The sequence below is a fragment of the Eptesicus fuscus genome, chromosome 11, assembly GCF_027574615.1.
Source record: "Eptesicus fuscus isolate TK198812 chromosome 11, DD_ASM_mEF_20220401, whole genome shotgun sequence".
NCBI lineage: Eukaryota > Metazoa > Chordata > Mammalia > Chiroptera > Vespertilionidae > Eptesicus > Eptesicus fuscus.
In genome coordinates, this window is record NC_072483.1 from 43310724 (window position 1) to 43336204 (window position 25481).

A 25481-nucleotide genomic window follows, 5' to 3' on the forward strand; every position below is an offset into this window, starting at 1 on the left:
TGTATTTTTAAAGCTATTTTTAAACCCTGACCTCTCACCCAGGCTTTGGTTCCAAACACTGTCACTTCTACTTCAGCATATCATAATGAAATTCCTTCTCTTCCCATATAAACATGGTGATCTTTTCTACAAAGATTTTTAGACATTGCAATTACCATTTTTCCAATTTTCCAGATTTTTTATTGGGTTTATCAAATTCCCACACTTACTCCCCTACTCCGGAATCTCCTCACCTCATTGCTATGAAATGATTGTTACTACATTCCCCACCATAACCCCCACTTATTCCTCACTCTAAACTATTTAAGTCATTGATATCAAATAAAATTTCCTAAAACATAATTTTTCTATTGGTTTTCCCCTGCTTCAATATAGACAGCTTCTTGTTGCCTATGCAGCCAATTCCAAACTCATCGACTTACTTCAAAGATTGAGCAATCTGAAACTAACTCATTCAAAAATATTTTCCACTATCTTCTCAACCAACACTTTATTCATGGTGATTGTTTCACTGTCTCACCTTAATATTAAGTTCATTCTCAATTCTATCTTTTGTTTAGTAGGTTTTTGCTTTTTGCTTTCTCTTTGTATATTTGACCCAGACTTTGAGGTCTGTTTTATCTCTTCCATTTAGCAACTTACTATACTCTTGCTGTTCTCAATACCCACACCCTTATATCCAAAGCTATAGGATTAATCTTTCTAATGCCTTTAATTATTTTGTGAGTTAGTGTTAGCTTCCCCAAAGATGTTGAGGTTTCCCTGAAGGGGGTTATGTTATGGAGCTCTCCTTTAATTCTTTCTTACTCTTAGTATCCAGCAGAATGCTAAGTTAATAAAAGTATTCAATAAATGTTTATTAATTAATTGGTATCTCCTCTTAAATAAAACAATATCAGATGAAAAATTAGAATTAACTTTTTATTTTACTAGAATGAGCAACATATAGATTAGAATTTAACTCACTAAGTTGACTTTGAGTGGAATTCAGAGAAAAAATCTTATGCATAATTTAATGTGTATTTTTACCTTTTCTAAAATATTTTCAAACTTACTATTATATATCAGCAGTTATGAAATGCCTAAGAAAAGATCAGAAAGCTATCAGTTGTGATATTGTCAACTACTTATTACTTATATAAATTCAGTGTTACTGTATTTAAGAAAGAAGGTTATAAAATATGCTCACAAAATCAGACAACACTGGTCTGATTCCTAGGGTGTCAATATTATGCCCTCAAACTAAAACTTTCTTTTATAACTCTATGCTAGACTTATTTCTTATTGGTATATTAGAAGTTCACAGATAAGTAATAGTAAAAATTTTAATACTGTTCTCCACAACACAGTATTGCAGAATTAATACCAATAAGCTAATCCTATGAATTCTTATCATAAAGTGGGGAAAATTCCCTTCTTTCTTTTCTTTTAAAAAACTAGTAATATGACAATAAAAGCAGCTTTTCAATCTATAATTTAACTATAATCTTCAAGTAGAGCTTTTCTAAGTAGTTTTTAGTATTTTCAAGTTCATCTGGAAGACCTTGTAGATTTGCTCATCGCTAACTGAGCAAAACATTATCAGTGCTATTTGTAGTTTTCTAATATGTACAACTCTTTCATAAATGAATAACACAGTATCATAGGCAATAAAACTTTCAGAGGTGAACAAAAGCTACATGAACTTTCACATTAAAACAAATTGTAGCAAACCCTAATATATTATAGAAAGTAAGGAGATGACACTTTCACAATGATCAATAAAATATGGTTCCTTGATTTTTCTACAGAACATAATTAGTACAGAATAGAACGTATTAGATAACATCTCTTTTTTGGAAGGCCATATTTTAAAATCAGACTTTCAAACTATCAGAAAAATGAATACTAATTATTCAAAATGAACATTTTCAATGGAAAGTTGGAATTTCTATGGTTGAACTTTCCAATAAAGAATATTTTATACTTTTAAAATATTGCCATATATAACTTCCAATATACTTTTAAATAACAAACACAATAAGAATACTCAGTAATCATATTGCCGGGTTATTAAAAGAAATACAACACAAAGTTTAAAAGCATTCTTACCTCTTTGCTTTCTTCTAGTTCAGACTCACTGCTGAACTCTTCAGTATTTAAGTTTTCAAAGTCAGACTCTCCAACAGCAATTGGCACTGTCACAGTGAGGCTGGGGTTGTTTATGAAGGACATATCATTTTCATCGATTACATATTTTTCAACACTGCTTCCAGTACCTACACCACTGGTGGTTCCATTCCCATCTTTTAGATAATTAAGCTCTTTGCTTATTTCAATTCCAGTATTATTGGACATGCAGCTGTCTATTTTGTTGCCTTCCTGGATTTCTACAACTTTTGGCTTTCTAAAAAAGGTTTTTCGGAAACAGTCCTGTATCTTACTTTTCACATAATCAATTCCCTTTTGCATCCTTCCTACTGCAATCTGGAGATTGTTCATTTCGTTATCGTCATCAGTAGCAGCAAGGTTGTCAGAGCTAAATGAACTCAACAATAAGGCCAGAAAGAGGTTCAGAACCTAAAAGGAAAAAATTGTTACATTAATAATGAAATATGCATAAATATAATAGCTTAAATAGGGCACTCATAGATCTTTGCTAAAATTAATTCATCGAATGCTTCTACATTGCTTACTATATTTCAGACACCATGTCTTACTTACACACTACTTAAAAGGACCTGACATCTATCTGCTATAAGGGCAAAATGGAAAAACAAGCTCCATCTATTTCCTACTGAGGACAATGGGAAACCAGAGCTTCTAAGATTTAAATTGTGTCTACTCAGGGTTGCCAATGAAAGATAAATCTCATTTTTATGTTTTAGCTCAATGAGAAAATAATAGATATTTTCATTTTAATCATTTTACCAGTTTGTATAGGGAATGTCTAGTTTTGTGTTTAAGTAATGAATTTATTTATTTAATAGCCTAGTAATATGTTAAAACAATATACTTGAAATGTACATCCTTTGTCCAATGGCCACAAACTTTTATAACAGCAGAAATTTCTAAATGCAAATTATGTAATACATTGCCCATAAATATGCTTTAAAATTTGTGTCCAAATAGTTCAACAGATGGAGAAAAAATTAAAATTATCCCAAGGCATAGGCTAGACCCATAAATTACTTTTCTTTTTCCTCTTTTTATACAGAAAATATGAGGAAATCTTATCTCTGAGAGTATCTCTGGGATACATGGGGAAAATTATCTAATTAACAGATAAAATATGACTAATACAGAATAATTAATTATAGCTGATGCAAAAGGAAATTTATTTATAGGAATATTTTTAGCCTGAAATGTAGTTACTGAGTTAAAAAATTGTTACATGGTAGGAAAACACATGAAAATAAAAAATATACCAGTTTGTTTCCTTATTTCTGTATCAGATTTTGTTCAGAATATCGAGTTTCTTAATTTATTATTCTGAAAATATTGCTTGTTCAAAGGTATTCCACAACATTATTTTAAGCATTCTCATTTGAAATGTACCTCTCAATGGAACAGTCCAGTATGATAATATAAAGAAATGCTTTGTCTACACATGATTGAGAAATTTAAACATTAAAACTAAATATACAAATTGTGTTTTTACATGTGTGCTTTTAAACCAGAGCTGAAAGTAGGTCTTTCATATCTAATCAATGTCCATTCGTATGAGTAACTTAAACTATAATAATTTATTTTCCTTTTAGGAAGCACATACAGAGAAGAATACATTTAGTCCTATCCAAGCCATTTGGATAATTACAATACATAGTTAAAAATACTAGTATAATGCTCTATTTCATTGAAATTTGTCTTAAAAATTTGGTACTGTGTAACTTATGCCTTTGAGTAAGCGAACAATATGAACTCTGAACTTATAAAGAGCAATTTCAATATAGAGTAGATAGTTGTATTTTAAGATATATTGGAGATTATTATTTTATCAAAATAATATTAGGATAAAAATAATCCAGGCTATAAAATATTATGAAAAATTTAATCTTGATTATAAAAACATTTATTTGAAGAAAAAACTAATGTTTTTCCCCCAAAACAAACAAACATCAGACAGATATCATCACCATAGCAATCACAATATTTCAGTTTTGTCATTCCAGTTTCATAGTTTGGAAACTTGAGAAGTTAAGTAACTGGCCCATGCTTAGAGTGCCAGCACTGGGATCTGAGTCTAAGTCATTGATGAAAAACCAAAGATATGTCTACAGTGTCAGCCTACCTTCCTAGCTACTGTCTGATCTTGTTTTTTTTTTTTTTTTTAATAATATATTTTTATTTATTTCAGAGAGGAGGATGAGGGAGAGAGAGATAGAAACATCAATGAAAAGAATCATTGATTGGCTGCCTCCTGCATGCTCCACACTGGAGGTTGAGCCTGCAACCCAGGTATGCGCCCTGACTGGGAATCGAACCATGATCTCCTGGTTCATAGGTTGATGCTCAACCACTGAGCCACGCTGGCTGGTCTGTTCTTATTATGAATATTTGCAATGCATACGTACCACGAGGTTTCCAATGACCATGACCAACATGAAGACAATAAGGCACATGGTTTGGCCAGCGACCTCCATGCAGTCCCACATGGTCTCTATCCACTCTCCACACAGCACGCGGAACACAATCAGGAAGGAGTGGAAGAAATCATTCATGTGCCAGCGTGGAAGTTGACAGTCACTGGAGATCTTGCAGACACATTCTTTGTAGCTCTTGCCAAAGAGCTGCATGCCGACTACAGCAAAAATGAAGACGATGATGGCCAACACCAAGGTGAGGTTACCCAGAGCCCCCACTGAATTGCCAATGATCTTAATTAGCATGTTCAGGGTGGGCCAGGATTTTGCCAACTTGAAAACTCGAAGCTGCAATCAAGTGAAAAGCTACTCTTAGCAGTAATCACAATATAATTTTTGAAGGTAGTTAAACATCATTTAATTAGTGTACTATATTGTAGACCAACTCTGTGGGATACAAATTTGGATATAAAAATTTCAAAACATACAAAACAAATTCGAATCCAGAAAAGGGTGTTAATAATATTGGAATTGCAAATCAAATCATGATATTATTTAAATGCAAAAGTTAAAAAAATACAATATTTCAGATGTGATAAGTAAAACATTTCTGATTCATCAATAGATACTATGAAAACATTAATATTTTGATTAAAGACATTATAAATTTAGCAAACTAATATCATCCTCATACTATATTTTTGAGAGTAAAAAATACAGATCTTAGTGCACATTTGCAAAATAAAAAATAAACTACTTTGATAAAAAATACTTATAGAAAGCTCTCTTTCCACTTGAAAAATACACATTTTACTTAATTTTCAACAAAATTTTACATATTTTTCAAAAGATTTTTAGCTGACCTCAAAAAGTTTGCTTTACTATTGTTTAAAATGCTGATGCTATCAAATATTTTCTACATGTACCTTTAATGTAGCTCCCACTAATATAAGGTTGATAAAAAGCTAAGATTAATTGGGACCTAAAGTTTTTATTTGCATTTATTTATAGACTTTAAAGCAAAAAGAAGTTAAGGAATTTAAAACATAATTTTAGAAACACGTAAGTGTTGTTAAATGTGCCCTACAGAGTTAATCATTATGAAGTGTTTCAACCATTTTTATCATTCTTAGAAAACAGTCACACTTTATTTTAAAGAGAACATTTATATATTTTCATAGACTGCCACACATATTGGGATAAATTTAAAATTCAAAGTAAATATTTTATAAATACATTTTGATTCACTTTCAGAATAAATGTTTCGTTAATGAAAAAGAAAATATAAACAGTCTGTGTGCAGATACCAGTCTGAATGATCTCAGTACAGACAATCCCTCCACATTGGACAGGCCAAGCTCCATCAAACTGAGACTGACAATAATGCCATCAAAGATATTCCAGCCCTCTTGGAAATAATAATAGGGATCCATGGCAATGAGCTTGAGAACCATTTCTGCTGTGAAGATCCCAGTGAAGACCTACAGTAAAGAAATGTGACAACTTGATACAAGCTTAGCATTTTATTTCAGAGGACTATTTTAAGTAGGTGTGTTTTGTTTTTGTTTTTTTAACAAATCTGATAGATTTTCAGGAAAATGCTGATTTTAAAACATTTCATCGTTCACATTTTAAATTTGATACTAAATAACAGTTATGAAATTGTTGCTATTTTTGGTACACTATGCTTCTATAATCACATTTTTTTTTTAGTATTTGTACTTTAAGAAAAAAATCTGTGTTATTGGAGGTTACACAAAAATATTTTAAATTTAGTAAAAACCATAATTTGTTCATGATTTTTGTTTTTTTAATAAATGTCTTATTTCTATGATTTTATAAAAAGTCCTAAAAACTTCCTGAAAGAGTGTGCCACAAATGTTTTATAGTAATGATCTCTGGGTGCATGCCTCAGAATTGAGGTTAATGATTAACAGAACAAGGAACTGCAGATTTCATTAAAGCAGTAGGAGAACATCCTCAGTAAGCATATATCCATAATTAAGATTAATAAATTATCTGAGTGGTTGCATGAATGTCTATTTGACAATAGAAAGAAAAACAATAAAACAAACTCAAAATTTGTCTCTTAACTCAAAACCATAGGCAAAGAGGCCCAAGGACACAAAGAGTTATGAAATTACTCTTGCAAAATTAGAAATCTTTTAAGGCAATTCTCTTAAATAACTATAAGTAAAAGCTGTATTTTAGGACTGTGAAGTAAAACTTACTATTTACCAAGGTAAGTTAGACTTTACCTTGGAGAAACTCTGTCAAAATAACAGTATCAAAATTATTTCCTAAAACATCATATTAATTAAAAATCTTTATCTACTCTTACTAATATATAAGTGGAGCTTACATCTCATCTTCCCAGTCACAGTAAGACCTAAAGAAAGAACCCATCCAGAAAAAAAAAATCTCCATTTCATCATTTATTCACTCAAATGTATTTCAAGCAAGCTTGGTACATGAAAATCCAGACATATTGTGGAGTGTACATTGAAATATGATTATTTTTTCATTTTATGGAATGACTCACCATGGTTATTTTTCCCCTGTTGAATCTAAAATAAGTTCTGATTTATACATATAGCATTTCTTATGTAAAGCTTCAGAAGCAGCTACTATTTGAAATAGGCAGCTTAATAATAGAAATATATTGAACTACCCGGGAAAGAGTTAGAAGCTATCTAGGTAAATGAACTACAAATATCTCTTCCTATAGAAAATCATAAGGTGATCTTTTTAGTTCTTCTGAAGAAACTAGAAGATATCATGCATTATAAAAACCTATATCTTAAACTTACATTCTTTCATCTAAAATTTAATCTCAACATTACACTTCTCTTTAATAGTAACATTTTAATTACAATTTGAAATTTAAAATCACATCGTTTATAGCTTTAAATGTTTTCAATTTAGGCTCTAAAAGCCAATAAGATTGTTTTTGGTACATTTTAGTCTAGGTTTAGCATTGTCAGTGAATAATAATTTTTATAAAGTCTTCCTTATTCTAGCTGAGGTCAACCAAGGACACTGATTATGATGCCTATGTTTACATAATTTTAAAACTCTATCGAAAAATGCTAACAAAAGAAAGAACTGGTAATCTCTGGATATGTACAAGGCTATGGCAATACACACACACACACACACACACACACACACACACACACACACACACACACACACTAGAGGCCCGATGTATGAAATTCATGCAAGGGCCTTGGCCCGGCCCCCGCCCACCACCGCCACAGCCAGGGCCCTCTGCTGCCTGTACCACGGCCATGACCTGCTGTGGCTTTAAATATTTGTTGTAGTTGTTTTTTGTTTGTTTTAGAAGAAGTTGAAATATATTTTAAAATGGTGAAAAATTTTGACATTGTGATTTTCATTTCCCTCATCTGTCAGATGATATTTATTGAGATGATTTATCAGATCTGTGTCTAAAATTCTTAGACTTCTATCAGTATTGTATGACTTTGCAACTTTTATTCAGAAATTGGTATACACATGATTATTGTTATACTAGAGGCCCAGTGCATGAAATTCATGCATGGGGGGGGGAGTTCCCTCAGCCCAGCCTGTACCCTCTCCAGTCTGGGACCCCTCAGACATCCCTCTCACAATCCTGGACCACTGGCTCCTAACCGCTCTCCTCCTGCCTGCCTTGTTGCCCCTAACTGCCCCCCCCCCACCTGCCTGATTGCCCCTTACTGCCTCTGCGTGCTGGCCTGATCACCCCTAAGTGTCCCCCCCCCCCTGCTGGCCTGGTCACCCTTTACTGCGCCCCCTGCCAGCCTGGTCGCCCCCAACTGGCCCCCTCTGCTGGCCTGGTTGACTCTAACTGCCCCCCGCTGGCCTGGTCACCCCAAACCCCCCCCTCTGCTGGCCTAGTCGCCCCTCACTGCTCCCCCTGCCAGCCTAATTGCCCCCAACTGCCCCCCTGCTGGCCTGGTCACCCCCAACTCCCCCCCCTGCTGGACTGGTTGCCCCTCACAGCCCCCCCGCCAGCCTCGTCACTCCACGCAGCCTGCTGTTCAGTCATTTGGTCATCCCTCACTAACCCCCCTGCCAACCTGGTCACACCACGCAGCCTGCTTGTTCAGTCGTTTGGTCATCCCTCACTAACACCCCTGCTGGCCTGGTCCTAGGCAGCCATCTTGTGAGGGCCATGACAGTCAATTTGCATATTACCTCTTTATTATATAGGATAAGAGCCCTACTAAAAGTTGGAGATGACAAGGGTTTATTTTATTATATTATACCATACCAGGGAAGGAGTTAGATAGCAAAATAGCACTCCATGCAAGAGGCATCCCAGGTGAATTATAAGATTTGGCTTGCAAGGATTTTATCTTTCAATAAATGAGAGTCATTATTTTTGCTTTAAAGAGTTATCATATTCCTGTCCTGAAATTTTAAATTACCATTCTATAACATATCATTTAACTAAAATAATTTAGCTAATTGTGTTTCTTTAGGCTTTTATATTTTCAAACAACCTGTAAGATCCTTAGAGCAGGTACCATTATCTGAGTTCCCTTCTAGGTTTAGTATATTAAGGATATATCATGGAACCTTAATCACTGGTTACAATGAGAGTTATAGTAATAAAGTAACCACAACTCTTTAGGAACTACAAATAAGAACTACAAATCTTTGTCTATATTCCCTGGAAAAATAGTTACAAGTTAGTTGGAAATGTTTGTGTGATGAAAAGGTTGTCAAACCTACTATGATTGACAGGAAGATTTCTTGGAGTAATGATCAAAACACAATAAAAACCAAAACCAAAATAGAGCATCTTGGAGAAACTCAATAGCAATTTGAGGTCTCTTGATACTCAAATTTAATCAGCCCAACCAGCAGAGAAGTGATATAATTTTTATATGCCCCAGAAATAGGATGAAAAAGGGACATATTGATCTAAGTAAAGACTGAAAGTTGTGCAATTGTTTTATGAGACATTCTTGTGTTAACCAATTCAACCCAAACCTCTATGCTGTTATTTAAAAGGAGTGTGTAGTCATTTGAAATTATAAATTTATTTTAATGAGCAAACTATAAACCCCACAAAATATGAAATGCAACCATCCAAGGTATATAATGTGGTCAAAAGCCAGCTAAGTACCAATGATATAAGGAATATTTTATTTACCTACTTACATATTAAATATATATATTATATATGTGTGAAATACATAGTTTTTCATATGTAAACATTTAGTATAAAGTTCTTGGAATAAAATAAGATATATGAGGAATTAAACTATAAAATTCTTTATGAATATTATATGTTATTAATAATATTAAGGAACTATCAACCAATAGAAACAGTCAGTTTACACATTCTCCTGTTCTTAGGGTTAGAAATAGTTAATTCAAGTCTATTTCCTGTCATCCACACTCTCCATCTTGATGAGCCTTGTTTCCCCATCATTAACATCTATTTATCAATAGTTTTACCAGTTATCAGTCTTCCACCTCACTTCCCTGCCTCATTATCCTCATTGCTACTCCTAAAGTTATAGAATTTTAGAACTAAGTGGGGCATGAACAGTTATCTGGTCAAAACATTGTACTCATGAGAAAAACAGGCCCAAAAATCTAAGCAGCTTTTTCAGGATCTCCCAGATATTTAGCATGACCCCTTGGACTTGGACTCAGATTTGGTGCTTTAGTCTAGTGCTTTTCCATTTGATAATACTGTAATACAGCCTCTCTTATCATGTGCTTCCATATTCAATTGCTTCAACATTGGAATTCTATAAAATCTCAACTTCCTGCCTCACTCTGACAAATTTCTTCCCTTATTTGTTCAACTTCCCTAACATCCCAATATCCTGGGGAAAATACAAGAGCTAATTTCCATCAGTATTTCAAAGAAAGGTTAATAGCAGATATTAGAGGAAGGAAATTGTTTATTGAGCACATGCTAGATGCCAGGCATAGTGCTAAATGTTTTCACATTACCTCACTTGACCTTCACAACAGCTCTGGAAGATGGGTATTATATCCGTTTCAATAATAGAAAACAAAGACTCAGATGTTTTATCATGCGTGTCCAGATGCTACATTATTAGTAAGCACTGGCAATGAGGTCAAACCCAGTTCCACCAGACTCTAAAGCCCACATTATTCCACAAAAACTTGCTACCTGAATCAACCCTTTTGGATAGGAAACAATGAGTTGGTTATTTATTGAGCAACAATCATGTAAACACTGTTGGAGATACAAAAGAAAAAGGAAGCATGTCTTTAGCCATTGAGCTAATTTATAATAGATTTGAAAATCAATAATTATGATACAAGAAAGTGTTTAATATTGAACCATGTTTTATTTGCAAATGCATTTGGAGTTAAGAAATGAGTGTTTAATTGGACTGAATATCATTAGAGGAGATAAGACTAGAATTGAACATTAAAAAATATGCAGAATTAAGATGAGGTAATTTGAGTCAGAATACTCTAAATGTGAATGTAGACAACAGTGAGATATTTTCCTGTATGTCACTATATAAAAATGTGTGTGGTGTTTGTGTGGTAGAGTGGTAAGGCTATACTGATGGGACTGATGGTGATTGATCAAGAAACAATGCACAGCAAGATGGTATAGGAAGGATGGGGTCAGATGGGATTGGGGGAGTCTTAAAAAACAGAAAAGAGTGTTGGCCCACAAATATAGACAATAGATACTTTAGCAAGGTAATAGCACTTGAGTACAGAGTACTAAGAATGTTATTTTAATAATAGTTATAGGAATAAAAAAGACATACCTTGAATGAAGAAGTAATGGGTCTTAATTTCAATTTGTATACAAGAAATAGGGGAAAGGAAGTTAGAATGGCTATAAGATTCCTATCTTTGAAGCTGACCACTACTAGAGGTAACACAAAAGTGAAGTGATATTTTTTAGGACTCTCAATAAACTGAGAGAAAGATTATTTTTCAGCTGTCATCTATTATATTTAAAGTTGTCTTTGATCAATGGTCTGTAGCAGTTGGAAATATAGCACTTACTTGAACACAGCTTATATCACAAGAGTAAATAATTACTAGAGTTATTGAGTACATAAAAATGTTGAGTGAAAGTCATAGCTGTAATAAGCATAAGCAAAGAAGTAGAGTTGGACTGATTACAAAAATCAAAGAACAATCAGAAAAAAAATCAATATTACAGGTGCCAAAGATGGAGAATTGCTCAAGAATCTGGTGGGTAGGGGTCTATTGAAACAAATAAGGCAGTGAAATTGAAACCACTTTTGGGGATAGATGTATATGCAGTTTTATGCAACTGTCTGCCCAGTATTTTCTACCTTTTGTTAGAGATTGCTCCTCCACGTGTATGATTATATTAGTCTGCCATGTTTTCATATGACTCCACCCTCTGCCAGACTGATTAAACCAGAAGTGAGCATCTAACCCACGCTCTGCCAAAGAATGGCAGAGAGATGCCAAAATCATGTCATGAGAGAATTTGAACTGGAACTGAAAAGGAGAGCCAGTCCTTTTTCAGTGCAGAGGTTACAAGAGGTAAAACCAGTGATCTATGGACAAGCATGTTTCCTGACGGAGACAAAGACGCAATGGTTATTTGGGCTACATCAAAGCCCTGGTTAAAGCAATTTCTTGGAGCCCAACTACAAAATTACCCTTTATGTGGTTTGGGAGTCTATCTTGCCTTTCCATTCCACAAGTCATCCCCTCCCCACTTTAAGCTAGTTTGAGTTTTTTTCTCTTTTGTGCCAAAAGGAATCTTTTAATTAATAATCTAAATAAATACTTTTCTTACTTGTTCATTCATTCCAATTTCTTTATATAATTTAGGAGGAAACGTACATGTCAACACACACATACATAGATGCCTGCTCTAGAAATTTGAACCAAAACTATGGCTAAATTACAAATGCATTTTACCAACTATTTCTTCTTTGTGTGAATACTACTGAAACATTTTATTAGATCAGCAATTTTCAACTGGTGTGCTGCAAGAGGCACACTGGTGTGTGGCAAGAATTTTCTAAACATGTAATACCTGACTACTTAGTCAGGGTACTACCTCTTTTTCCTTAGATTGTCAAATCAAAAAATGTCAAGAGCCAACACAACAATAGCCATCGGTGTGAATGAATCAAAATTATACTTTTTTTTTTTGTCAGATCATCAAAACAATTTTTTTTTGGTGTGCCACAGGATTTTTGTAATTAGTTTGTGTGCCATGAGATGAAAACGGTTGAAAATTGCTGTTTTAGGTAATTCAATTTGAAATAACTATGCCCTCTATTGTACAGAAATTAAACTGTGTGTTCCTTTCATTGGACATGATTTCTTAAGAGGCTATGTGTTCTAAAATTCATGCTTATGGAGCTAGATTTAGATCTGATGGTTTCGCTAGACCGATTATTTCCAGCAAGAATGACAGTAAAAATTTTAACAAGTTTACAACTGGTGAGACCATTATCCATCAGACTGACGTTGATCTAAACAATCAGCATTCGAAATAGTTGAATTTTAGACCTTATCACTGAGATTCTCTATAATGTTTCTTTAGATTTTTTTTTTCCTGTGGGAAAATAAAAAGACTATATTTTTTGTTTCAATGCAGCACAGATGGGTTTCTTTTTTGGTCTATATCCCCCACCCCTGCCCAAGGAATTAAGTAAATTTCAAATAAACTTACCAGGTTTCCTACAGTCAACACACTACTGAATTGACCAGTCATTGGATAGTGCTCCATGGCCATAAAGAGGGTGTTTAAGACAATGCAAATAGTGATGGCAAGATCAACAAACGGGTCCATCACAATTAAATTCACAAGATGCTTCACTTTTAACCATGCATCACAGCAGTCCCAGATCAAGAACACATTGGCAAATCTATACCAGCAGGGTGGACATTTCTGCCTAGATTCTTCAAGTTCTAGAAGAAGAATAAAGAAGAGTTAGTAAAAAACATTGAAAATGAATTGTTGCTCTAGATTATACATTATTTTTGTAAAATGGACATTTCTACTTGGGGAATAGAAGTTGATAAAACAGCTTAACAACCTTGAGAAGACAATCCCATTAAATATTTTCATAAAATGTTCATTAAAAATGTCATGAAATAGACGTTATTTCTTCTTTAATTAAATACAAAAAATTAACACTTTGAATTTATTATTTTGCTTCAAACTAACTTCATTACCTAATAACTTAGATAATAGTTGATTAAATTGATATATTCTCTCATCAAAACAAGATTTTGTATCAGCTTTATAGGAATATTAAGTGTATCAAATAATTATTGTTTAATTTGAAAGTACCTTTTTAAAAACACTGTTTAAAGATGTGATCTTTATCAATACATGTGACTTATTCTTTCCTCTGATTGTTTCCACAACAGCACTGATCTGGCACACAATGAGAATATAATCTATCTATCTATCTATCTATCTAAATATATTTAGTATAGATTGAAACCCAAATCTACTTCTGTTATTCATATTTCTTTATATGTTTCAGAAGTTTAGCCTAATATATAAAAAATTACTAGTAATTTTAATGGGTGAAGCCTGTTAAAAAATAATGATGTGACTGCTCAGATATCCAATACATCAATAGAACAAGATACAAAATGTAACTGATGCTTTCTAAAGAACATATGTTAGGTATGACTTATATAATTAACATACATTGCAGTACTAATTATCCTTCTAAACTTCAAGAAGTGATGACTTATTTAATGAATGAATAAGAGATTAGTAATTACTGCCCATTCCCCTGTGTCAAAATTAGCAAGCATTGTGTCAGCTCTCCTTTGAGGAGATGTAATGGTTTCTGTGAATGTGGAAGATGAGGGAGAGATTTTTTAGGGTCCTTGTTGAAGTGGAGCACATGTTTTGATTTGTCTAACTCACTCATATGCTTCTGTGAACCCTATTACCACCTCCTTGCCTGGAAAACAGGTTAGAGATTGAGTTTCTTTGTGCTTCTTTATACCAACACTTTAAAAGTGAAGTGTTTACTCTAATTGCTTAAGGATAATGTAATATAAGGGTAAATAATCACTGATATAATATCAAGTGGGGAAATGTCACTCTGCAGAGATGATAAGGACCGAAGTAAAAAAGAAATAAGAACAATATTAGTTTTTATAACCAGTGGGAACATAATATGTTCCATGTATCATCTACTTAGTTCTAGTATATAGTTCTGATCCTGGGTAATTAACTGTGGTAATATAAAGAGAAGACCTAGGTTCCACAAGCATATGATCATAGAAAGCTGCCTGCCCCATGGCCTGTTTCTTACCCTCCATTGTGTTGGTCAGGATGCTGGCTATGCTCATGGCTCTCTGCCTTCCAGAGGAATCCTCTAGCATTTCCATCGAAATCTGGTAAGAACTTAGCCTTCTCTTTCTGACTTCTGTTTCAGTGGTGGTGCCCTGCAAACCAAATACTGATGGTTCAAACCACCCTTTTCAATGACTAATACAACACCACATAGCATTTTTTGAAAAACCATGCTACATGCAATTTTTCCAAGTCACAATTTTCAAGTAATAAAATATTGAATTTGTCCTTAAGTTATAAACAGTTTTTAAAAAATTATCATAGGTGATAGCCTTTACCAAGAATTCACCATTTAGAATGCAATTGTATAGGGAAATTATATTGCAGAACCTGCTGGATTTTTCAGGGAAATTTTCATAAGCATGCTAATGTCATATATTGTTTCATCTTGTTCACATTCAAATTGTTTTTCTGCTTATTTCAATAACTTATAATCAGATCAATCTCCCCCCCAAATAAATAACAGGATTATATAGTCCCAAGGGTAAGTTATTTTACTTGAGGCTATATTGACAATAATGACATATATGGGCCAATTTTTTTCATGCACAAACACAGATGTACAATGAAATGTGTGTGCTTTCCTGAGATTTTCTTAATTATTTCTATATGCCATTTTATAAGAAATAACATTTTAGAGCCATTTTTATAGATATCAAAATATTTGAGTCACTGTAATATTGACAGTTGTGTAAAAACTGCCCATTATCTATATTGCTCACTATAATATTTAATTTTATGTATATGAAATTTCCAGAATGTGAAAAATTATACAATTCTGGGTGATCATATATCTATAATAATGATTTGATTGTTAAAGTGCTCATTATTTTGTGTTGGTAGGTCTACTGAATTTGCAGATATTATTTCATCCCAGATTCTAAAAACTGGGCTTTTTTAACCTGAAGCATTTGAAAGCTAATGGTCTCATACAATTCAATTGATTCTAAAAAGTTCGTTGTTTTGCATTCAATGAACAATACATAATTTTTAAGCACTGCTTCCAAAATGACAGTCCTTAAAAAAATAATGTATTATTTCATTATTAGGCCTTGATTATTTCAAATTGGTATATAATGTCAGTAGGAGCTAACTTATTATCTATTATCACCTCTGGCAGTTGTCCAGTAGGTGAGGTTAAAGCTGATGGTCCACCCACCAAGGAAACCACACCATTGCAATCCACAGTGCTGTGCATCTTCCCATTGGCTGGAAGCCCTGGCACCATCCTGGATGACATACTGGCCTGACTAACGTTACTGTTGCGTCGCTCTCCATGTCTGTGGGGCACAAACAGTGAGTCTCTCCTGCTCTCGCTGTCTTCAAATGTACTGTGCTCATCATCAGCAAAGTCATTTTCAGAACCGACATCCTTGGCCCGACCTCTGAAGCTGAAAATACTTGTTTTGCTGTTGCGTCGTGGGGAAAACAGAGAGCCACGGATACTTAGCAGAGACTGAGGAGAGAGCAAGGAAGAAAGGAATGGGGGGCACACACACACACGATTATTTAATAAAAGTCCTGATATTGCAGAATCTATTTTCTTTTGGGTCTAGCATAGTCTTGCTCTTAAACACAGGTAACCAAATTTATAGAGAACACATAGGTTTTGATATTTTCATTATAGATCACAATGCAAATTTATGTATAAAGTGTTCATTTTTTTTTTACTAAGACTATTGATTTGCAATTTATTAAGTCCACGACCATTTCATTTAATCTTCATCTAGTACTGTGAGGTGTATTTTTTAATCACACTGTTATAGGGCTGGAGCATCATGCTGAAGAGGACAAGTGGGTTTTTTTGTTTGTTTTTTGTTTTGGTGGGAGTGGTAGTTAAACAAGTAGTAGGTTGCTTTCTCTGCCAAATACTATGATCTGAAAGGACATACAACTTGGAAAATAAGTTATGGCTCAAGTGAGAATGTTGGCTCAGATTTCAAATATTTGTAGAAAATATTTTACTTCTGGATAATGGTTTAAAAACAAAACTATTTTCTCTTCATTCACTTCTTTTGGATTCTGACAGGAAATTATTCTTTTTTCTGGACCTGTTTGTCTCTATCCACCTGGGAGTAAAAGTCATAAAGTTAATCTATGATGCTGTCTGCCAAATTTGCTAGCAGTTTCCCAAATGGCTAATCATGATTCACGTTATTTGAGAGAACATATATCAGAGTAATGACAACAGAGAGTATTTCTAAACTGCTTTATAAATTATTTTCTTACTTAACATTTAACGCTAAGTGCTTTAAAAGGCAAGATATATATACTTGACTTTGCTAAAGAGGGTGATATAAAACACAGCTTATCCTTCTGATCTCACTTTAATTTTATTAAAAGGAACTGGATGATTCAAAACCATTTTGTATTACATGTGTTCACAAATAAATCAAGTTAATAGTTTCTGGTACAGGAAAATGAGGATTTAGCATGAAGTCTCTTCTTTCACTGTTTGGATAGATTTTAAACTCGCAGCACCAAATAATTCTACTTTTATTCTAGCCTTGCTGATAGTTTTCAAAGACATCTTTATTCAGTCTGCAGAATCTTTGTTTACTGCCTTTCTCATTGACTGTGACACTCCCCCTTGCTCCCCCAGTTCGTCTCTCCTGACCTCTCCTAACTCTCTGCATAGCCAGGGTAATAATGTATTCGTACATACAGATACATGTGCATACATAGTCATATGTCAGCATAAATATGCACGGATCTACCCTTTCTTTCTCCAAGCTTCAGTGTAAAACCAAATAAAATCATTTTAGTGGGGAAAAACATTGGAAAGGCAAACTCCATCAAATTTATTTTGGTCCCTCTGCCTAATTAGGTAATGTTGATTTTCTTAGGCCTCATTCGTAGCTTTATTTTTATGACTTTTCCCAGACTACAAAGCACTAGAATAATCTTTGTTGCTCTTTATATCAGGGATGCTCTGGGAAGATACTATTCATTTAAAAAAGTGCCACTGGTAGAGCCAGCATAGATCAGTGATTGAGCATCAATTGTTTTTTGTGTTTTTTTTTTTAATTTCTTTTGAACAAGTAACAGCTTTTATTTTTTATTTATTTATTTATTTATTTTTAAAATATATTTTATTGATTTTTTACAGAGATGAAGAGAGAGGGATAGAGAGTTAGAAACATTGATCAGCTGCCTCTTGCACACCCCCTACTGGGGATGTGCCCACAACCAAGGTACATGCCCTTGACCGGAATAGAACCTGGGACCCTTGAGTCCGAAGGCCTATGCTCTATTCACTGAGCCAAACTGGTTTCGGCAAGCATCAATTGTTGAACGAAGAGGTCACAGTTTAATTCCTGGTCAGGGCACGTGCCCAGATTGCAGGCTCAATCCCCAGTGTGGGAGTGCAGGAGGCATCCAATCAGTGATTCTCTCTCATCATTGATGTTTCTATTTCTTTCTCCCTCTCCCTTCCTCTCTGAAATCAATAAAAATATATGAAAATAAAATAAATAAAATGAAAAGGTGCCGTTGCTTTGGGTTTGGTTAGGATTGCCACAGGAAATACCGACTGCCAATTGTCCAACCTGCGGCTGTGTCTGCATGACAACATGTTTATCTACTCACTATCGACAGCAGTTAGGCGGATTTCCACTCATCAAACTGATCAAGAAATTAGGCATTATGGAGAAATTAATTCAGCCCCCATTATAAAGAATGTTAATGTTTTAAATCTCCTCAGATTCAATTTAAATGATCAGTACCTTGATGATGTCCAGACTTGTTTTTGAAACTTTAGTGTGCATTTTTAGGTCCTTGCCTTCTAGAATTAGGATTCAGTGAGAGAGGGTAGGACTCTGGAATCTGAATATTCACCAGGTGGTTCTATGCAGGTGGTGCTCACTCTACACTCTTACATTAATCCCTAGGACAGGTCAGAATAATCATCTTAATATATTCATGTTCAGAGGCTATCTTTGGCAATTGAAATTCTGTATGCAAAGGTTGGGAGTATGTGGTACATTCATAATGTATCCTGTACATGCCTTTAATTTGCATGTTTTTATGTCAGGGTGTTTTCAAAGGCGGTCCAGATCTTTGAGTTTATTTGAAACTTCTATTCACTCTTTAGAAAATATAATAATGGGTGTGAGCACAGCTTTCAAGGCAATGGAGACTGAAAAAGAAGATGACAAAAATAGTATTCAGAGAAAAGAAACCAAAAATAACACACTGAAAGATGCAGCAGAGTGCAGGGAATACCCACAGCTGCGGCAGTCCTTTCTCCAGGGAAAACAAGCTTTTGTGCTCTGAGGAGCGAAAGATCATCTTTCTTTGCCTCAGGCACGCCAAAACGTCCATCCCAGGGTTTTATGTTACCTTGGGCCCAGAAGGTAAATCTGAACTCTTTTTCTTAGTTTTCAGTAACAGAAGGGAGAATAGAAGAAATCAGGTCTGTAAAACACAATGCAGGGCTGAACTCAAGTGGTTTTAGAAAAGTCAAGGTGGAGGACGATGCAGGGAATTTGAAGATGTTCTAGTAAATGCACACAAAGTCATTATTGGATAGAAATGTCCACTCAATAATATTTCAAGTTAAAAGTATGTTTCTTATCAATGTTTTCAATCATCCAACAATTATACTTTGTTCTAGCTACAAAACTTGTGGTTTAAAATAAATTGTCTCAGTGTGTCCAAACAACATAGATGAAATCTTTGGGGGCATTTACTTTCCATTGTACAACTTTGAACACTTTTTTCATCTTGTATTATAAACATTTATTATCTATTTAAAAATAAAATACCATATGGGTTCTCTGCCTAGAAGTTTTCAGAAAATATATTTATTTTGAACAGTATACCCTGTCCATCTTATGCTTCTTGTCCCCACTACCTTCATTGATTCTTGTCCCCATCAGAGTCCTTTCTGTTTACAAAACCAGAAATTGTAATCTGCTTCTGGAATATTTTTGCTTGTGAGTTGTGTTAATGCTCTCTGTGTCTTTTTACTGAGGAGAGTAGATATTGATGCTAATAGGCTTTTCCCTTTAATTTTTAAATATCTATCTATCATCTATCTATCTATCTATCTATCTATCTATCTATCTATCTATCTATCTATCTATCTATGCATCCATCTATCATCTATACTATCTACCTACCAATCTACCTATATCACTATCTCCGTATCTACAAATATAAAATGAACTGCATGCAATATGTGTATATTCTGATTCTGATTTTAGTATTTAACTCTGGCTGTCAGCTAATTTCCCTCTGCTGTGGCCTCTCCATGGCTCCTCAGCACAGGCCTCCCAGCTGCCTGTGGGGCATCCCAGGCGCACTACCGCACCAGGGACCTACTGACACTTGCTGGAAGAGCCCACGATGCTCTTCCGTGAGGTCGCCTCTTCCCTTGCCATCTCTAAATGTTTGCTGAAATGTCTCTTTCACAGTGAGGTTTTCCAGAAGACCCTATTTAAAATGTTTATCTCCAGTTAGTGATCCTGATTCCCCCTTTTCAACTTTACTTATTCCTATAGCACTTACCACCTTCTAACACAGTCTATAACTTATTGTCTGTCTCCTCCTTTAATATAAAGTTCCCTGAGGTCAGTGAATTGTACTGCTTTTGTTCATTGAGATATTTTCAGCATCTAGAAGTGTTTCTGCCACACAGTAGGTTATCAATAAATATTTGTTGATTGGCCAAATGAACTAATCCACAAGTTTTTATTTGAGCACCATGATGAAACAATGGTGGACAAATATTGATTTTCAAAAACACATAGATATATTCATGTAAATGTTGCTACTCTGCATATACATTTGTGAGTAAATGAAACTACTCAAATTTATAGTTTCTCATTTAGAATTCATTTACCTATTTTAACTTAATAAGAACTTTACTATTTGTCACATAGGTATTCCATATTGTTTAATCCCCCATAACTGTTTAAGGTAGACATTATTACCCACCATTTTACAAAGTAAAAGTGACTCGACCATAGTCACAGAACTAATTTGGAGTTGAAATATGAACACAGGCTTTGTGACATCAATCATTAAGCTGTGGTGTCAAATACTACTAATCCTAACGACTTCTAATAAACTTAATAATGCTAAACTATGTCAGAGATAACAGTTTAAGCCAAAAAAGAATCTGGTCCTATAGAAGTTCAAGTTAAACCCAAAAGTGTTATACTGATGTACTATCATACGTTATATTTGTATTATGCCAGATAGTTGTTGGATCTCTTGATACCAGCATTATCTGTAGGAAACGGTATTCATCTTATAAGTTTTTGTGTGTACATAACTATTTTGTCCTAATAAGAAAATTCAAGCTATAAATTATTAGCATAAAGTTAATTTTTATTGTATTTACATATTAAATTATAAATTAAATACCCATTGATAACTTGTATATGCCTTTTGCTCCCAACCAAGAACTAAACAATGAATTTTGTACTTACTCCAATTTTTAAAGTTTTATAAGAAGTTTTTTTTTTTCTTTCAGGAAACATATCAGTTATTTAATCGGGTTCTTATAAGAAATTCAGAACACCAGTTTGTGAGGATAGAGTGCATTGGTGAGAGCGAACAGAGAGCAGAGGTAACCCTGGAGCTGAGGAACAGCTTTGATTTTTGGCAGAATTTGTGAGTCCACAGCTTTCTGGTCAACCTTGCGCTGTTTTGTAATCTCATATTTCTTTCTCTATGTTGAAGATCTCAACCCCCTGGTGTCTGGGCTTGCACAGCTTCTTCTTCTTCTTCTTCTTCTTCTTATTCTTCTTCTTCTTCTTCTTCTTCTTCTTCTTCTTCTTCTTCTTCTTCTTCTTCAGCATCAGTGAGATGTTTGGGGATTTTCACACCACTGGTATCAATTTTGGTGGAGGTGGCGATGACAAATTTCTGATGTGTTCTACCACGAGGTACTCGATTGATGGACAGAGGTCCAGTCACAAGTAGCAAGCCACTGCTCAGCTGCTTCAGGAAAACCACCCTCTTGTCTCTGTGGAGCCCAGTGAGGATGATCAGAATGGTCTCAGGAGTGATGCTGGCCCGCAATTTCCTCACATGCTGAAGGGTTTCTTGCCATGGCTCAACAGTTTTGGAGGCACATCTTCAGTAGGTTAATATCTAGGCATTTTGCAGAGTTTAACCACTTGGATACCACCATTCTTGTCGCCACCAACTGGTTTTGTGACAATAGCAAGAACCTTCTCCTTTTTCTTTTCAATCCTGGATTTAGCTGCCAAATACTTGCTCTTGTACATGGCCTTTTGCGAATACATAGCTGACCGGAAATATCTGCCAATTCCTCTGACAAGGACGGGGTTTCGGCTGCAGTGGGGCTTCCTCTTCTCAGGCGCCTTACCTTGCCACCAACATCAGCCTTCTTCTTGGCTTCGGGTTTCTTCTCCTTAGTATCAGGCTTCTTCTCCTTAGTATCTGGCTTCTCAGTTTTCTTTTCACCCACCATATTGCAAGATGGGAAAGAGAACTAGAAGTTTGTTCTTTATAATAAGGACAGATAGCCCTTGGTTGATGTATAGTATTTTGCTCTAACATAATTTTAATTATGTAGAGTGTTTCTCAAAATATTACCTTTAGGGTATAATTATGACCCAGATTAATATGATTAGAAGAGTTAATAATTCATTGTACATTTAATGGAACCAGTGTTCAAAGTCATAAGTACTTAATCACCAATTTCATAACTATTTACTCTTTACATTATGTAACAGTAAAACTTAATGACAGACAGAAAGTTAAAATGATTTTTTCTCTTTGACTTGATGTAGTCTAAAGAATTGATTAGTTGGCGTTAAATCAGAACAAAAATAGACCATCTTCAATTTAGTTCTCTTCAAGAGCATTTTGGTCATAATTTCATTCGAATGAATCATAGTATGACACCAGATCAGGATAATGGAGACTCACAACAGCACATTCTCCTATCAGAAGATAAAGGCCAAGTCCAGAGACATTTCTTTTCAAGATTCATACATATGTTGCAATTAGAACCACAGATAATAAAGGCAGAAACCCAGATGTAAAGAAGATAAATCAATCTTTGGCCTCAGAAAGGAAAAGGTAAGCAAAGGATTGTAAAACTATCTCCCTGAAAAGTATGATAAAGAGGTTTTCCTCCCCATCACACCTTCCCCCCCCAAAAAAAAAGCAGATGAAGAAACATGGTCTCAAAATAGTGCAACATTTAAAGCTGATTACCTTAAATTAAAAGTTAATCTACTATACAGACACACACACACACACACACACACACACACACACACACTGAGTGGCCAGATTACTATGATCTCTGAACGCATAATAATCTGGCCACTCAGTGTATATCCTATATAATAAAAGGCTAATATGCGAATTGTCCCCTTGACCAGGAGTTCGACCAGCAGGCTGGCCGGACCCCACCCATGCATGAATTCATGCACTGGCCTCTAATACACACACACACACACACTGAATGGCCAGATTATTATGCATTCAGAGATCATCATAATCTGGCCACTCAGTGTGTGTGTATATATATACACACACATATATATATAAAAGCCTAATATGCAAAGTGCCCCTCCTACCGTCCGACTGGTTGCTATGATGCACACTGACCACAAGGTGGCAGACGCTCAATGCAGGAGCTGCTGTGACACGCACTTGCCATTTACAGAGAAATGGCACTGCGGACCTGGCACCGACAAGGCAACACTTGGCTTCCCCCAAGTGGGACACAAGCCCCACCACCACCCTGGAGTGACAGCCCACCAAGTCACAGCTGATGCTGCCGAGACCCCATAGCACAAAATGCGGCCCACAACCCAGCCCAGCCCAGAAATGGTGGCTGTGGGCGGCAGGTAATGACGTCATGTAGCAACGCCTAGCTTCCTCTCCCTAGCGACTAGCCTCCTTGCATGTTTCTTCAGCCCAGGTACATGACTTGCTTCATAGCCAGGTGGAAACATTTCACACTGTAACCAAATGTCTGAAGCGTTTTCCCATGCCTCATCTCATTTGATCCTCAAAGAAGTCCTGGAGCAGGTAAATAGGAGACTCGGTAGAATCCTATTTTCTTTTCATTAGCCAGAAAACAGAGATTTAGAAAGTTTAGAAAATTGACCCGACTGAAAAGAAGTAAGAAATGGTGGACCTTGAAAATGACTTCAGTTTTTCTCACTGCGCAGAATATAGTCAAACACTGCTGCAGTTAAATATTTTACCCTTTGTTCTCCCTGCGTGATCTATAATAATAATAATGTGCTTTGTGTTGATATTTACTGCTGTGATGCTGACAGTTAACTGAAAGAGAAGTTAGGGTGCTTCACTGGGCTGGAAAAAGTTTAGCTATATCAGAAAGCAGGTCTAATTAAGCAAGTTTATTCTATATCTGTAAAAGGCTAAGTTGACTTACGCATATGCGATACATATAAAGCTCTCGCTGGCGCCAATCACACGCATGTGTTTTGATCTGTCATTGACTATCGTGAATTTGACACTTCTATCATAGGGAAAGGGCAAACAGCAATATTAAAATATTTCTTCTAATTAATTTCCTTTCAATGTGTATGAATTCATGCACTGGGCCACTAGTGGTTTAATAAAAGTCTTGTTTAAAAATAATTTATGATATAAATATAAATAACTATAGTAAATGTTAGTTACCTGCCTTTCATTTAAATCAGATATACCAAACAAAACACAGCAATTAACAAGCAATAGCAATGACAACGCAAATTGGAGCACTTGGTAGAAAGCCATACCTGATGAGGGGAGTAGAATTTCTTGTCACTAGTCAGGCGGTTTCCATCCATGGAAAAAAGGAAGCTTCTTCTCTTGACACTGTCTTCAGATTCAGATTTGGGAAACCTGTCTCCCTCGCCTTTGTTGTTTCCTTCAAGATGCTCCCTCTGTCTTCTCTTCTTCCTTCTGTTCCTCCACTCCTTTGCACTTTTGGAGCTTAACTTTGAGGCTTCTGAGGAACTTTCCAAGAGCTCTCCCAGGCCACCTATTCCACTAAAATCTCTTGAAGCAGCTGATGCTGCTGCAACTGCCTGTTTAAAACAGAGTGAGGCACTGGTTAGAACGTATGACTTTGAAAACAGGTCAATAGTACAAATGTTGCCATTTATGGCTATTAACTATATTGTGAACATGATGTCTTCTGGTCATTTCATTGTGCTTTTACTACAAGAGTTCCGTTAATAATGACACAGTTTTACATACCATAAAGCAATATGCATTAGGGCAAGAAAAGTCTGGTTTGGCACATCTCCTGAAAAGATGTGCCAACTCTGTTGAGATTAGCTTCATTTCAGGAGATAAAAAAAATATCTTCTACATTTTAAAAGCAAATGTTTCTTCTCATGGTTGCTGGTCAGGTTACTATTCCAACTCCATCCATAGGCGTCTTTCTTCTGAAACATGTGATTGTGAACAACTGAGTGGTATTTTTTTCCTTCTAAATCTAGGACAAAATATTTGTGTGTTTGTGTGAACTCAAATCATTTAAAGTGTTTACTGTTTATCTCTGGATAGAAGTTGTGGGAATGTATTGGCTAGTTTATCCTCTTACTTCATTTGAATTACATTTATTACTA

General features: G+C 35.1%; 1 protein-coding gene and 1 pseudogene across 4 annotated transcripts in view; both read right to left on the reverse strand.

The window, feature by feature from the left end:
• Window positions 1-25481, reverse strand: part of LOC103283358 (sodium channel protein type 3 subunit alpha) — an 80511-nt gene that overhangs the window by 31129 nt on the left and 23901 nt on the right. Inside the window, exons 10-16 of one of the 4 annotated variants that reach the window (XM_028141081.2) lie at window positions 24645-24935; window positions 16157-16357; window positions 14861-14993; window positions 13249-13487; window positions 5870-6043; window positions 4554-4910; window positions 2092-2559 (exon numbers count right to left, since the gene is read on the reverse strand). In XM_028141081.2, coding sequence (XP_027996882.2) covers window positions 2092-2559; window positions 4554-4910; window positions 5870-6043; window positions 13249-13487; window positions 14861-14993; window positions 16157-16357; window positions 24645-24935 — 1863 coding nt within the window. Of the gene's footprint in view, window positions 1-2091; window positions 2560-4553; window positions 4911-5869; window positions 6044-13248; window positions 13488-14860; window positions 15014-15999; window positions 16358-24644; window positions 24936-25481 lie in introns of all 4 variants that reach the window. The other 3 variants (XM_028141080.2, XM_008138618.3, XM_054722797.1) reach the window with 3 other exon arrangements.
• LOC103283357 (60S ribosomal protein L6-like) lies at window positions 21422-22348 on the reverse strand (annotated as a pseudogene).